General features: G+C 55.3%; 7 protein-coding genes across 7 annotated transcripts; 2 read left to right on the top strand and 5 right to left on the bottom strand.

Moving 5' to 3' along the window:
- Positions 1 to 49: 49 nt before the first annotated feature.
- Positions 50 to 1,172, bottom strand: LTS14_008428 (uncharacterized protein; the record flags this gene model as incomplete). The annotated part of the gene is made up of 2 exons (XM_064841116.1): positions 50 to 465; positions 518 to 1,172. The coding sequence occupies 2 exons, from the start codon at positions 1,170 to 1,172 to the stop codon at positions 50 to 52; spliced, it is 1,071 nt and encodes a 356-aa protein (XP_064691376.1).
- Positions 1,173 to 1,264: 92 nt separating this feature from the next.
- LMCO1 (Laccase-like multicopper oxidase 1) lies at positions 1,265 to 1,997 on the bottom strand (the record flags this gene model as incomplete). The annotated part of the gene is made up of 2 exons (XM_064841115.1): positions 1,265 to 1,597; positions 1,644 to 1,997. 2 exons carry the CDS (start codon positions 1,995 to 1,997, stop codon positions 1,265 to 1,267), a joined length of 687 nt encoding a protein of 228 aa, XP_064691375.1.
- A 1,071-nt stretch (positions 1,998 to 3,068) lies between these two features.
- Positions 3,069 to 5,348, bottom strand: LTS14_008426 (uncharacterized protein; the record flags this gene model as incomplete). Its single annotated transcript, XM_064841114.1, has 2 exons — positions 3,069 to 5,137; positions 5,195 to 5,348. 2 exons carry the CDS (start codon positions 5,346 to 5,348, stop codon positions 3,069 to 3,071), a joined length of 2,223 nt encoding a protein of 740 aa, XP_064691374.1.
- Positions 5,349 to 6,631: 1,283 nt separating this feature from the next.
- LTS14_008425 (uncharacterized protein) lies at positions 6,632 to 7,472 on the bottom strand (the record flags this gene model as incomplete). Its single annotated transcript, XM_064841113.1, has 2 exons — positions 6,632 to 6,983; positions 7,036 to 7,472. The coding sequence occupies 2 exons, from the start codon at positions 7,470 to 7,472 to the stop codon at positions 6,632 to 6,634; spliced, it is 789 nt and encodes a 262-aa protein (XP_064691373.1).
- Positions 7,473 to 7,689: 217 nt separating this feature from the next.
- RPN3 (26S proteasome non-ATPase regulatory subunit) lies at positions 7,690 to 9,339 on the top strand (the record flags this gene model as incomplete). The annotated part of the gene is made up of 3 exons (XM_064841112.1): positions 7,690 to 7,789; positions 7,850 to 8,154; positions 8,206 to 9,339. The coding sequence occupies 3 exons, from the start codon at positions 7,690 to 7,692 to the stop codon at positions 9,337 to 9,339; spliced, it is 1,539 nt and encodes a 512-aa protein (XP_064691372.1).
- A 736-nt stretch (positions 9,340 to 10,075) lies between these two features.
- LTS14_008423 (uncharacterized protein) lies at positions 10,076 to 10,720 on the top strand (the record flags this gene model as incomplete). The annotated part of the gene is made up of 1 exon (XM_064841111.1): positions 10,076 to 10,720. The coding sequence occupies one exon, from the start codon at positions 10,076 to 10,078 to the stop codon at positions 10,718 to 10,720; it is 645 nt and encodes a 214-aa protein (XP_064691371.1).
- A 1,392-nt stretch (positions 10,721 to 12,112) lies between these two features.
- On the bottom strand, positions 12,113 to 13,175 carry SAS2 (SAS complex subunit; the record flags this gene model as incomplete). Its single annotated transcript, XM_064841110.1, has 2 exons — positions 12,113 to 12,850; positions 12,942 to 13,175. 2 exons carry the CDS (start codon positions 13,173 to 13,175, stop codon positions 12,113 to 12,115), a joined length of 972 nt encoding a protein of 323 aa, XP_064691370.1.
- Between the last annotated feature and the right edge of the window lie 179 nt (positions 13,176 to 13,354).

The raw sequence follows: 13,354 nt of genomic DNA, 5'->3' as shown, positions 1-13,354 counted from the left end.
TACACTATCTGGATGTACACGCCAATCGTCCCCTCCCATGTTATCCCAATCAATCATACTGATGCACATAACTAGGCGCGAATGTCTCATTCCCATAAGCATCACCACCATACTGCAGATATCCCGCGGCATCGAAATGCGGAATCCCAGCAATCTGATCATAGTCACCCATGACCCACACCGTCTGCATGCCCATGATCATGTGTTGGAGTATGTGGCAGTGAATCATCCAAACACCCGGGTCGTTGACACGAAGTCGCCAACCTCGCCAGCCTGCTGTCGCTCCTGCTGTGGTGGCAGTCTCGTAGCGATAGAGGTTTGTGGTATCTCGCAAGACCGGATTGTAGTTTGCTAGCTTCTTTTCGTTTGCAACTGCATCATAAGTGCCGTTACCGCTTCCGATGTCATAGTAGTGAGCTCCGTGGGCATGGAAGGGGTGGTAATCGACGCCGCCATTGTTTTGTACTATAGACAACAAGATTAGTGATGCCAAGGGAGCCAAAGGTGATTGACTTACCGAGACTTCCAGTATTATACCATATGATCTCAAGCACTTCACCGATCTTTGCTGGCCAGGTCAGGGAATACGGATCCCAACCAGAGTTGTTCAGAGCGGCATCATAGTTGGGTATCGCCGACTGTCCATTCTCGTAAATATTGACGAGATAAGGCGTGTCGCCTGGGTAAGGTGGCGAGGTATCATTCCACTGATCGCCATTCAGCCGCCAGATATCGGTGTGGGTAAGTACCTGTCGATCGTAGATGATCACCTGGCGAGTGACCTCACTCGCTGTCGGAAAGTTGTTGGGCCAGAGCGGTTGCAGCGAGTACTCAAGCCAAGAGTAGCTGGGCTTAGTGAGGTTGAGAGGGGGTGTGGCGGGTGCAGTAGTGATGACAGGATTGCCGGCGCCATAACGCAGCACGCCGTAGCCAGTGTATATGGATGGTCGATCAGCTGATACAAATTGAATTATAAAGTCGGTCTGGCTGCCTAGTTCCTGTGCAGACTTCGTACGGAAGATGACGTCGAAGCGCTGGCCAGTGGCAACCTGCATGTAGCTCTCCTCGTGAGGTTGCGTGTATTGCCCGTCTGCTCCAATGATGGTGAAGTTGTCATGACCGACAATTGCAAGACGGACCATAGACAATGCTGTTGACCCGATGAAGCGCATGCGGTAGGTCTTGCTTGCTTCAACATTGATGACTGGCAGCTGGCAAGCACTCGTATCAGCTTTTTCTCCAAGCGACACGCCGATACCGTTGATCAGCACAGCGTTGGTTTCTCCAGACCAAGTGAATGGTGTAGCCACGAGCCTTTCTCGATCGTGGTGTCGGTTTTGTTGAAGTAGTCGGTGAACTGTATGATACGCTCTTCATCATAGGCATAAGGTGGTGGACCATTGTCCTCGATTATCAGTGGGCCAGTAGCGGAAACAGCTTGGAAGCCGACATGGGAGTGGTAAAAGTAGGTGCCAGAGTCGTTAAGCTCGGGATGTACTTCGTAATCGAAGAAATGAATGGGTGGTATGGGCCATTGACTTGCGCTTGGTGTACCGTCAGAGAATTGAGCTGTTCGTTGGCTCAGACCATGCCAATGCTGTCGACAGTCAGTTGGGTCAGATCGGCGAGCCTGGCCAGCTTACAATAGTCGTATTGTACTGTGTCATATCATTGTAGACTCGAACCCAGCTCGTCTTGCCAGGCTCCAATCTGAGCTCTGGACCAGGTGTACTACCATTGACCAAGACAGATGCTCGCGACTCACAGCCCATAGAAACATTGGCGTACGTGACCCTGAGAACGTGGTCGGGCGTAAAGCTGCTGTTGTGGGTTTGTGGTGGCCCATATTCGCCGGGTGGAGGTCCCCAAGAAGGATGACTGCTAGGTGGAGGGCCCCCAGATTGAGAGCCTGGCGTGCCTGGATGCGAAGGTGCTGTCCAGCCTGGCTGTGCCAAAGCTGACAGCGCCGACGACACAAGCAATAGAACAGTCTGCATGATTGAAAGTTCAAGTATGTCACCAAAGTAGAAACACGACTCTTGGCGACGATTTGCTGGGAGTACAGAAGAAGAACAACTTGCTCACCTGTACATACTTACAGCCTTCGCCGACCATATAAGCTTGCTGTCAAACACCGTGCAGTCCAGCGAAACGAAGCACCCGATTAGTGCAAGGTCATAGAGCTGATCAGGCCCCCTGTTTGGCCCCCATGCACTCCATCCACGATTCCAGATCCGACAGTACAACATACATCATCTTGGCAGATCCCGATTCCATAGTGAGCGGGAAACTCACGGCATTGGACTCGTATGACGACGAGTCTGATGTCGGACATATATTAAACTCTCGTCTTCAAAACAGTAGAGCAGGCCTGTGTGATCCAGACCAGGCAGTATGGGAAAGTTCGCTGCGGCTATTGGGGCCTTGATTCATGCGCATAGAGTTTTTGGTGTCCGGCAACTGGCGGAGACAGGCAATCAATGAATGTGACGGCCGGCGACCGGGAGGCTGAAGGACCGTACGGGCTGACTCTGGCAGCACCTGGCGCAACATTTCTCGTTCTCGTTCGTTCAAAATCCTAGGCTTCGTACCTGTGTACTTTGGGGGCTGAGAAATTGTGGGCGCAACCGCAGAGGATGCCTTGTCAGCCCGGCGATCATCATGCTGATGGCAAATCAGCGCCAGCATAGCTGTGCTCGTGTCGTAAGCCTCATGCGTAGGAGCGAGACACCTTCGTCAGCGTGCATGGTGAGTAGCTGTAGCCATGCAAGGCGTTTTGTGCTGTGTTGACCGAATGGAAGAAGAACGGTGCTGACAGGGCGGAACTGCGCCGCTCGACAACGACAACACGCCTTGGTGAACCCCGGGGACGAAGCTTTTGTGCCCTCATTCTGATGGAGGCAACGACGCAATCATGAGGAAAGCAAGCAAGCAGATGAGAAGAAGCACTCGTGACGGAAACCTCGTAGTACCCGACCACCAAGTATACACGATGAAGATATACCAAAAAAGCGTCCTCGTCGCAACCTAATCCCTCTCATCACCGCTCCACCCAGCTTCGCATCCACTTACTGCAACATCTGTACAAGCGCAGTATAAACCGCCTTAGGCTTGAACCCCGAGAAAAGTGTAGGCGTGCTGCTCGACCTCCAAGACTGAGAATCATCAACACCCCACTCGGTAATCCCGACACACTTTGCCAGTCCTAGACAAGCATTAACCACATTCTCATAATCCGTCGTCGACGCACCCGCGATATCGAGCTCGGTGATGGCGACCTCGCTGACGGACTCGGACAGAAGTGTAAGGGCGGCTTTGACACCAGAGCCTTGACCAGCGCTGAGATGGGTTTGAGACCCGATACCGTCGATTGGGACGCCGGCGGCGACCCATTCCTTGACCTTGGCCGCGAGACCGGTGGTCTTGGCGTAAGTAGCGGAGTCGAGGTTGAAGTCGTTGATGTACAATTTCGCGGTCGGATCCGCCTTCTTCGCGGCCTCGAAAGCGATCTTGACAAAGTCCTCCCCGAGAACATCATAGAACACGGAACTCTCGATCTTGCCATCCTCACCGAAGATCTCGTTCACGACATCCCAGGCGTAGCACTTTCCGGCGTAGCGGCCGGCGACCTTGGCGATGTGGTTTTGGATTACCGAGGTCAGGGTGGCTTTGTCCTTGATGTTGGAGACCCAGGTCGGGAGCTGGGAGTGCCAGACTAGGGTGTGGCAGCGCAGGACTTTGTTGTTGGTCACGGCGTAGTTGGCTAGGTAGTCGGCGCCGGAGAAGGAGAATTGGTTTTGGGTGGGCTCGATGGATTGCCATTTCATGCTGTTCTCTGGGGTGACACCGCCGAAGTCAGCGGCGATGATGGAGGAGGTCTGGCTGTTGCCGAGGGTGCCTTGGTCGGCGCATGTGGCGAAGTACTTCTTGCCCTTCTTGACGAAAGCGGTGTTGATGCTGCTCGAGGCTGGGCCGGTGGAAGTACCAGTCGAGCGAGGGCCGGAACCGGATGCGGCAGACGAGGCTGGAGCAGCAGATGATGCGACGGAAGAGGCGCCTGCAGCGGAGGTGGAGACCTTGGTAGCCAGGGTGGAGGCCGAGCTCACGGCAGTGGGAGTGGTGGCCTTGTTGGGCACAGAGCTGGAGGAGACAGTGATGGTGATCTCGCATGGGGTCGAGGTCGAGGCGGGAGCTACAGTGATGCTGACCTCGCAGGCAGAAGTAGCGTTCTCCGATGAAGCTGGAACAGATGAGGCGGAGACAGCTGCGACAGAGGTAGCGACATTGGATTTCGCCGTGCTGGAAGAGACCTTGGAGCTGGCAACAACGGCCTTGGAGCTGGAAGCGACTGGCGACGATACAGCAGAGCCACCAGACGAGGTACCAGCATCAGCAGTGTAAGGGCCAAGACCGAACCACATCATATCCTGTGTGCCCTGAATAGGAACAGTATGTCCAACATTCTGAGCATAAATACCCTGGACCTGCCCAAGAGGGTTGGCAGCCGAAACACCCCACGTATCAGTAGTGTAACCCGACTTGGGGTAGTTCGACTGAGTCTTAGCAGGCTTGGTAGCATCGTAGCCGAAAACACCCGTCCACTCCTTGACAGTCTCCTGGTAGTTCTGGGGCAGGAGCGTGGCATCGATGGAGCCGTGGTAGACTTGGAAACGAGGACGGGCGCCAGAGTAGCCGGAGTACATGTTCTTGACGACATTGGTCCAGTATGCCGCCGACGCGACAACCTTGCCCTGAGCGCAGGTGGAATTCCACGCGTCAGCCTGCCCGGAGCTGGACACGAAGCAGCCGGCTGGAACACCAGAGTAAGCCGTCGCGGCCTTGAACATCTCCGGGTAAGTAGCAGCCATGACATTCGTCATCATAGCGCCGGAGCTGGAACCCGTGACGAAGACCTGGCTGGCATCACCGTTGTACTTCTGGAGGGCGTAGGTGACCATGTTGGCGATGGAGTTGCTGTCGCCGCCGCCGTTGTGGGTCAGGGCGGCTTTGGAGGAGACGTCCCAGCAGGTGCCGCTGTAGGGGGATTCCGGGTAGATGACGATGAAGCCATATTGGTCAGCCAGCTGAGCGTATGGCGAGCCTGTGTAGTAGGCTTGAGCGGTTCCCGTGCAGAAGTCTGGTTCGATGAGTCAGTGATCTCGTCCCCTCCTGCTGTACATTGATCGCAACGTACGGATGGCCACAATGACCGGCGGCTTAGCAGCGAGCTTGCTCGGCACATAGATGTACATCTTTGTGTTCGTTGGGTTGGAGCCGAAGCTGGTGACCTGGGTCAAGGCCGCGCGCGCCTCCAGAGGCGCAGCAGCAACCATGCCCATGAGGGCCATGGCGCCCGCAAGGATCGAGGTACGCATATTCGCTTTGGTAAAAACGGTCTGAACGAGTGTGGGTTGTGGTATGCAAGAAATGAAAGTGAACACAGTGGTACTAGACCTACAGACGTATCAAAAGAGAGAGAGAGAGAGATGTAAAAGACTTGGGAGGAGAAGGGCTTGGTAGGCTCACAGGCGGGAAGAGTAGATATATGAGTTGACGGTGGCGGCTCTTACAGTTAGCCTAGCACTATCCATTCAATCTGGTTCTGTAAATCTGGGACGATCCGTTTGACCGTGAACGTGAGATTGATCGGGGCTATCATGTGGTCGAGGATGTGTAACGGCCGGAGTATTGTATGTGAAACTCGACCGGAGAATAGAGGGCGTGTAGTATATATACTGAAGCCCACCAGAGTAGCCTAGCGACTCGGCGTCGAGGTCGGCCTCCTCAGATAACCTTGATGATGCGAGTCCGGCTTGCCGTCGCAGGCTTCCGAGATCAGATAGGATGATGAAGTAGACGCATCCATCCAGATTGCCATGTAGAGACGCCAGGCTTCATTATTATTGCGGAACTGCTAACTGCAAGGCCAATTCGCTCGCGGGAGTGATCTCCAATCCTCCGTATGACAAACCGCATCCAGCCCAGCGTGAGACCGAATAGATAGCCTACGGATACTGCACGTCGGAAGGGGACCGGTAGTGTGTATGTGCTGCAAACAAGCGAGCCCAGATGAAACGTGCCTTGCAAACGAAATTGCAACAGAAGCGTGAAACATCGGCCCCCACGAAGCTCGCCGCGGGTCTTGGTGGTCAAAACATCCGGCTATCCAAAAGACTGGACAGATGCACATTTGTATACAGTACCAAAGACAATATCAACATTGCGTATCATAACTGTGATGTGGGAGGGTTGTCTGCAGTACACATATGAAGAGGAAGTCTTGCGTCTCTCCCTCGACCCTGCCCTTGCTCTCGGGACTCGGATTTCCGACTTCTCAAGCTATGGTTCCATCAACGACAGCCTAGCAGGCAAATCTCTTCATCTTCCGGCGAGGCACCAGCGGCCGGCATACAACAATCACCCGCATCCAGGACTCGCCGGTCTCCACATGCCACGGTTCTGCTGGACGATATCAATATTCCACTGCTGGCAAATGCTCCCACCATACCGGTGGCCACAAGCTTCGCCACTGCTGGATCGGCATACTCTGAAAGCAGTGCGTCCTATCACTGTGGCTCTCTGCGTTATTGTACATCATCATAATCGTGCATTGTAGTCGTTATGAGTTATCTCATCGTGCCAGCCCACCCAAATCACGCTCCATACCCGTCACCCGCTCCTCTAATCCTCTCTTCTTCCTCTCCAGCTCCCGGATCTCCTCTTCCTCTTGTCGTAGATCGTCCTTGGTCAAAGGCACAGTCGTGCTGCTGGCTCCTTGATCAACGTCCATAGCTAGATTCCCAGTCTCGACCTCATGTCCGTCGTCCTCGCGCCCGTAACCAGTCCTACTCGTCGGTCGATTCATAAGCTGTAATTCTTGTGTATTCCGCGACACTCGATCCTCGTAATGTGCGATATTCGCCAGTAATTGCTGATGCCGTTGTCGGAGCTCCGCGATCCTGTCTGTGGCGCCTGGGATAGGACTACAATCAAGTCAACATCGTCCTCATTCCCAACTTCAAGTCTCGTACTCACTAAACAGCAGCCAACTTCTCCGCCCCTTCAAGCAGAACGTCCACATCCACCTCCCCCTTCTGCCTGCCTACACTGTTATTATTGGTGCCATCCCTCGTCTGCTTGAACAAATCCCCACCCAACACAGCAGCAACAGCTCTACTCTTCGGCTGTCTAGCAGCCCCATACGTCGTCGCTCTCCTAGCAGCAGCCGTTGACGCAGTGGGCGCAAGACTCGCAACCGAAGCTGTGAAATCCGCTGCTTTGGCCGTGATTGCGGGAGGTGCGAGGTGGAAGAGTGCTCGCTCGTGTGCTTCGGTGTCGCGGATTAGGGCAGTGATGTCGTGGTTGGCGAGGAGGGCGTTGGTGAAGATTTTGGGGGCGGGGAAGGGGAGGTCGGAGATGGATTGGGCGCAGAGGGAGATTTGGTCGAGGTGGGAGGTTAGGAGGGAGGGCATGGTTGTGATTGTGGTTGGTGGGATGGGTAGAGGACTCGAGGTGGAGCACGCGCCTGGGAGACGCGACTGTGCATTTACATGTGATGCAAGCTTGCGAGATATATATAGCCGAAGATTGACCGAAAGGCGACTGCTGAAGCTCAGGTGTACGCAGCACGCGATCGTCTCTCATCATTATTGCTTTGATTCAAACACACACACACACACAGAAGCCAAGATGGCGGACAAGATGGTGGATAAGATGGACATTGATGCCGTCAATGGCGAGAAGGAGGAAGTAAAGGTCGGCCCGGCGCCAAACCTCCCAGCAGAGCGGAGTGTGTACACCCATCACTACAGCCACCAGCACAACCCAACCTACTAACAATATATCTCAGTCATCATCAACAACTTCAACCTCATCAACCAAGCCGTCGACGCCTTCGATGCCCGCTTCACACTCCGCGCCCTCCGAAGTATAGCGACCATCCGTAAAGCAGACAACTTCGCCGAGGCCATTGCTGTTGGTATTAAGACGGCCTTCCCCAAGCCACGGGATAATGCTCGGAGGGTGCTCGAGGATATGCTGCCGGAGCGTGTGAGGACTGCGCCTGGAGCGGGCAGTGAGGCGAACGGGAATGCGAAGGAGCAGGATATCGCTGAGATTGCCGAGGTGTGGGCATACTTGGGTGTGCTGATTCAGGTAAGCAAAGGCAGACATTCACGCTAGAGTGTCCACTAATTTGGGGCACAGGTCTACCTCTACGACCACCAAGAGTACAAGAAGGGCGCCAACTTCAGCACAAATTTTGTCGAAAAGGTCCGCTCCTTCAATCGCCGAACCATGGACGCCATCGGAGCCAAAGCCTACTTCTACTTCTCCCTCTTCCACGAGAATCTCGACCCCAAACCACCCTCCAAACAATCCCCCGTTATCGGCATCCGCCCCAGTCTCCTCGCCGCCCTCCGCAGCGCCGTCATTCGCAAAGACGCCGAAACCCAAGCAGCCGCCACCGTCCTCCTCCTTCGCAACTACATCTCCACAGCCGATATCACCCAAGACGACCTCCTTGTAGCCCAAACCCAATTCCCCACGTCCGCCGCCAACAACCAAGTCTGCCGCTACCTCTACCACCTCGGCCGTATCCGCGCCATCCAGCTCGCCTACACCGACGCCCACGACCACCTCGAATCCGCCACCCGCAAATCCCCCACCACGGGTCCCGCCGTCGGCTTCTACCAACAATCCACCAAACTCCTCATCGTCGTCGAACTCCTCATGGGCGACATCCCCTCCCGCAGCCTCTTCCGCCAACCCAGCCTGGAAGCCGCCCTGCACCCGTACTTCAAACTCGTGCAAGCGGTCCGCGTCGGCGACCTCCAAGCCTTCCTCAAATGCACCGGCACCTACGAACCTCAATTCCGGCAAGACGGCACGTACACCTTAATCCTCCGTCTCCGCCAAAACGTCATCAAGACCGGCGTCCGCATGCTCTCCCTCTCCTACTCCCGCATCAGCCTACGCGACATCTGCACCCGCCTCGGGGTCTCCAGCGAAGAAAGCGCGGAATACATCACCGCCAAAGCGATCCGAGACGGGGTGATCGAAGCCTCTCTGGACCACCAAAACGGGCATCTCGTCACCGTCCCCGCGAAGGACGCGTACAGTACTACGGAACCTAGTGAGGCGTTTCATGCGCGCATCGAGGCGTTGTTGGGGATGAGGGATGAGTGTGTCATGGCGATGAGGTATCCGATGAATAAGCATCGGCAGGAGATTGCCGAGGCGGCGAAGGCGAGGGAGCGGGAGAGGGAGTTGGCGAAGGAGATTGTGGAGGGGGATGCGGAGGGGGATGATGGGGACGACGGGGGGTTTGAGGGGATGTAGTAGCTCTCCCTCTCTTTCCTTCTGCGTCGCCCGCAAGCAGTCAAGGTCTGGCAGAACTGGGCGAGGGAAAGCTGTGTGTGTGCGATGTTAGAAGGCACGCTTCTCCGCCAAGAAGTGGGAAGAATGCGTGCGGCGTGTACGATAGCTAGCTAGCTTTCTTAGCCCTGCCTGCACAAAATAACAATGATACACATATTCCCCCAACCCTCCTCCCCCTTTCCTAGCAACATGACTTCTTACTCACATCCCGAATCACCACCATCACCCTCTTGCGTTTGCGGTTGCGTTTGCATTTGCTCTACAGAGGAGATATGTGGATCCCGCGTGACTGCCTCATATGAAATCCTTCTCCCCTGCGCACGGACCAGCGCATTCACTGCCGCATGTTTTTTTCTCCTTTTCGCACGATCTTTTCCGCACTCACTGGATTCTCGACATTCACCATACCGACAGCAACAGCAACAACAACAGCAACAACAACATCACCACCACTGCTGCCGCTGCTGCTGCCACCTGCCACGAGACTGGACGACATGCTGGATCCAGGAAAACATCTTGCTGACGTAGAGAAGTAGATTCGCGGTTTCGTAACGGCCGATGGTGTGTTGAGAAGATCTGGTTGTTTGTGGGATCGTTGGCGGCGGTGAGTAGGAGATGATACCAGGGAGGGTTTGTGAGGAAAAGGGAGCTGATTGTTCACTGTGAGCAAATAATTTTTTTTTCTGACAAGGACACGATGGCGGGGACTCGGCTTTCTTCTGGCTCTGCTCCTGGCTCTGCTCCTGCTTCTGCTCCGTCCCAGCTCTCTTCTGACTCGACTTCGACTTCGACTCCTGCTCAACTCTCCTCTGGCTCTACTCCTGCTTCTCCTGCCGCTCCTGCTCCCGCCCAACTCACTTCTAGCTCCACTCCAGCCGCCGCTCCACCCTCCACCCTGACTCCCGCTCTCCAAACCCTCATCGCCGCCTCCCGCGCCACCCTCACCGCCCTCCGCACCGCCATAGCCGTCCAATCTGCTCTGCTACGTCCCGATATAGCAGACGCCTACATGGACGTTGAGACTCGGCGTCGGGACGGCCGAGTCCGGAACTGGCGCACCAAGATCCGGAACAAGAAACCGGGCCTAAGCCAGACAGAAGTGGATCGTCTCGCGGAGATTGCCGCGGGAGGGCTGCCGAGGAGGGAAGGGGCGTTTTATGTCCAGGTGCGGGCGGTCGGGGTAGTGAATGGGGGTTTGCGGTTGTTGGGGAGGGTGTGGTTTGTTGAGGAGGGGGGGGAGATGGTGGTTTGCAAGGGTGGGGTGGTGGTGGGGACGCCGGAGGTGGCGTTGAGGGGGTTGTTGGGGATGGTTACGGGGATGGTGGGGGGGGTGGCAGGTTGAGCAGGGTGAAGATGAGGCTGGGGGTGAAGGTGAGGGTGGAGGGGAGGTGGAGATGGGTGAGGGTGAAGTGGAGATGGGTGAGAGTGGAGGTGACTGAGAGATGGAAGAGCAGTACGAGTGGAAGGGCAGTGAAGACGAGGGTGTTCAGGGTGAAGATGAAGACGAGGAGATGCGGGAGGAGTAAAGGCTTTCTTGGAGAGGAGATAGGGTTGAGTTTGCTTACAATCTCGTCGTCCCCATCCCGTCGCCTGTCGGTGGCATACTACTAGGATAGCGGCAGGCAGGATCATCAAAGCTACTTTGCGCTGCTTTAGAATGAAGATGGTTCTGTGCTCGTGAATGATTCGTCCATTGCGTCTTGTGCATTACATCGTCGTATCAAAGAGATCGTATGTCTATCTCCGGTGATAGCGTAAGCTGCGGTAGCTGGCATATCGTCCTCTACATCCTCAGCAGGATCCCATATGCATGAGACGAGAATTCCTTAAATCATGACCGTGTATGGGGAGCTTTAGCCAGTGAATGAGCCGTGACATCTAGCATTTCCCTCGCAAGCATGATTCGTGCGTGCGAGTTAGACATGTGACCGTCCAGACACGTGAAAGTCTGTCTCAACATCACTCAACCGCTTCCCGAAGATGGCCCGCATTTATGATATTTGCACGACTCGTTCCTCCTGCATCTCCATTAACACACCCTTTTACGATTCTCAAACACCAACCGGCCAACTTTAATGGCACGCTCAGTGGAATCGACAATCTCAGGCCTGCGCGAGCAGAGATCAAAGGTGAAACCAGTTCGGAAACCCTCCCACCTCTCGAATTCGTACACAGCTAATATGTCCTCAGCAAACGCCACCCTCCTCTTCCCAGGCGTGCAGTCCACCACTCAACCGCAACGCCCAGGCACAAGCATCAATAGGCCAATACCAACCCCTGAAGCCTTCGAAATCGCAATCTTCGCCACCCCAACTCCCGCCGCCAACAACTACATCCATCAAGCACACCTGTAGTACAACACGCCTCAAGGCCCGAAGCGCGGAGCCTACGGCGCCACTGCAGGCACCACGATCGAGGCCCTGCAGAAATTGCTTGATGCCACGGGCGTCGCGCTCGGGAGTAAAGCTTCTGGCGTATTCGACCGTGGAGACTACAGCGAGTGGCGGGCTTATGGTGCTGGGCGTGTTGACGACGCGGCTGCGGGTAGCGATTGATGTGTCGCGGCGCTTGACTCGGAGGGCCGCCCGTCGAGGAAGAGGACATATACAGGTCCCTTCGGACTGCAAGCTCGTCGGCTAGTCTTTTGCTGCTTTGCCAATCTCGTGGCATGAGCTCACGGGCTCGAAGATCATGAGCAAGCAAGACCATAAGCATCACTCTTAAAAGCAACCATTCATCCATCCTCCTCACTCCCCTCCTCCTCCACCTCACTCTCCTCGACCGTAAATGCCTCCCCATCAACCAACGCCTCCTTCCCAACGCGATTCCTCTCCGCCCAAGCCCTGAGCCGCCCCTTATGCACAACCACACTCCCACCAGCCGTCTTCCTACTTTCCAGCACATCCATCTCCCTCAACGCCACCACCACATCCTCCAGCATAATAAACGTTGCCTCGGAAATCTCCTTGACACTCACACTCCTCTTCCCCGGTGCTGCAACCAAAAACCGATAAACCTCCGCACACCAAAACGCCACATACCCTTTCCTCCCCAGCGCACTCAACGGCCTCTCGGGCCCGCCAAACCGTCCCTCTCGCCTCCCGAGCTCGTACGAAGCAGCGATTAATACCTGTCCCAACCCGCGTTTCTGCCAGGGAGGGAAGATGAGGATACAAGCCACATTATTATTATCCCAGCTCATCTTCTCTTTGCTGAAGAAACCCACGACTTGTCCATAGGGATGCGAGGGGGTGGAGTCCTGGTGCTCGTTGTCCCGCAGGATGAGGGGGTAGTAGAGGAAGGTGGAGACGTCGAAGAAGACGCTTTTGGTGTCGAGGAAGAGTTTGGAGAGGAGGGAGAGGTGTTGGGCGTAGAGTTTGTGTTCGGCGCCGTCGATTTCGTGGATGATGTAATCTCCCTTATCGTAGATGACGGTGCCGGGGGGTGGGGTGGTTTGCAGGGGGCAGGCTTTCTGTGGAATATATATATACTTTTAGCCTCTCATACATAGATTACATATCTACAGTATATCTTTGGGTGTTTGGTGGGGTGGGGTTTATTACACAATGGGCACTGTATTTCAGAATCTCACTGCTGTAGCGGAAACACCATTGGCAGACGTACAACCATTCTGCTCGTCGACCCCCGATCATGTCTTCGGGGTAGAAGGAGGGGTACCATGGTTTGATGTGGAGGTTGCCGAGTACGACGTTGGCGACGTTGGGTTGCATGGGCGGGCGTTGTGGGGTACGGGTGGGGGAGAGGATGATATTGTTGGTGGGGGTGGCGGAGGGCATCTTGGCGGACCCGTCGGCGGTGAAGGATAGGTGCTGTCACATGCTCGGTGGATGCAGGGGAAAGGTGTTGTGATGGTTGGCAGCTACTGTACTAATCAATTGGCTAAGTCAGCTGCCGGCGCTAGTCGATCGTCATGCACCTAGGCGAAACCCAGCTTGCGACAAAGTGGATGCCTGAG

Source organism: Recurvomyces mirabilis, assembly GCF_035927965.1.
Source record: "Recurvomyces mirabilis strain CCFEE 5264 chromosome Unknown scaffold_25, whole genome shotgun sequence".
Taxonomy (NCBI): Eukaryota; Fungi; Ascomycota; class Dothideomycetes; order Mycosphaerellales; family Teratosphaeriaceae; genus Recurvomyces; species Recurvomyces mirabilis.
Note: the sequence above shows the minus strand (reverse complement) of the source record. Positions and strands in the feature narration are given on the sequence as shown.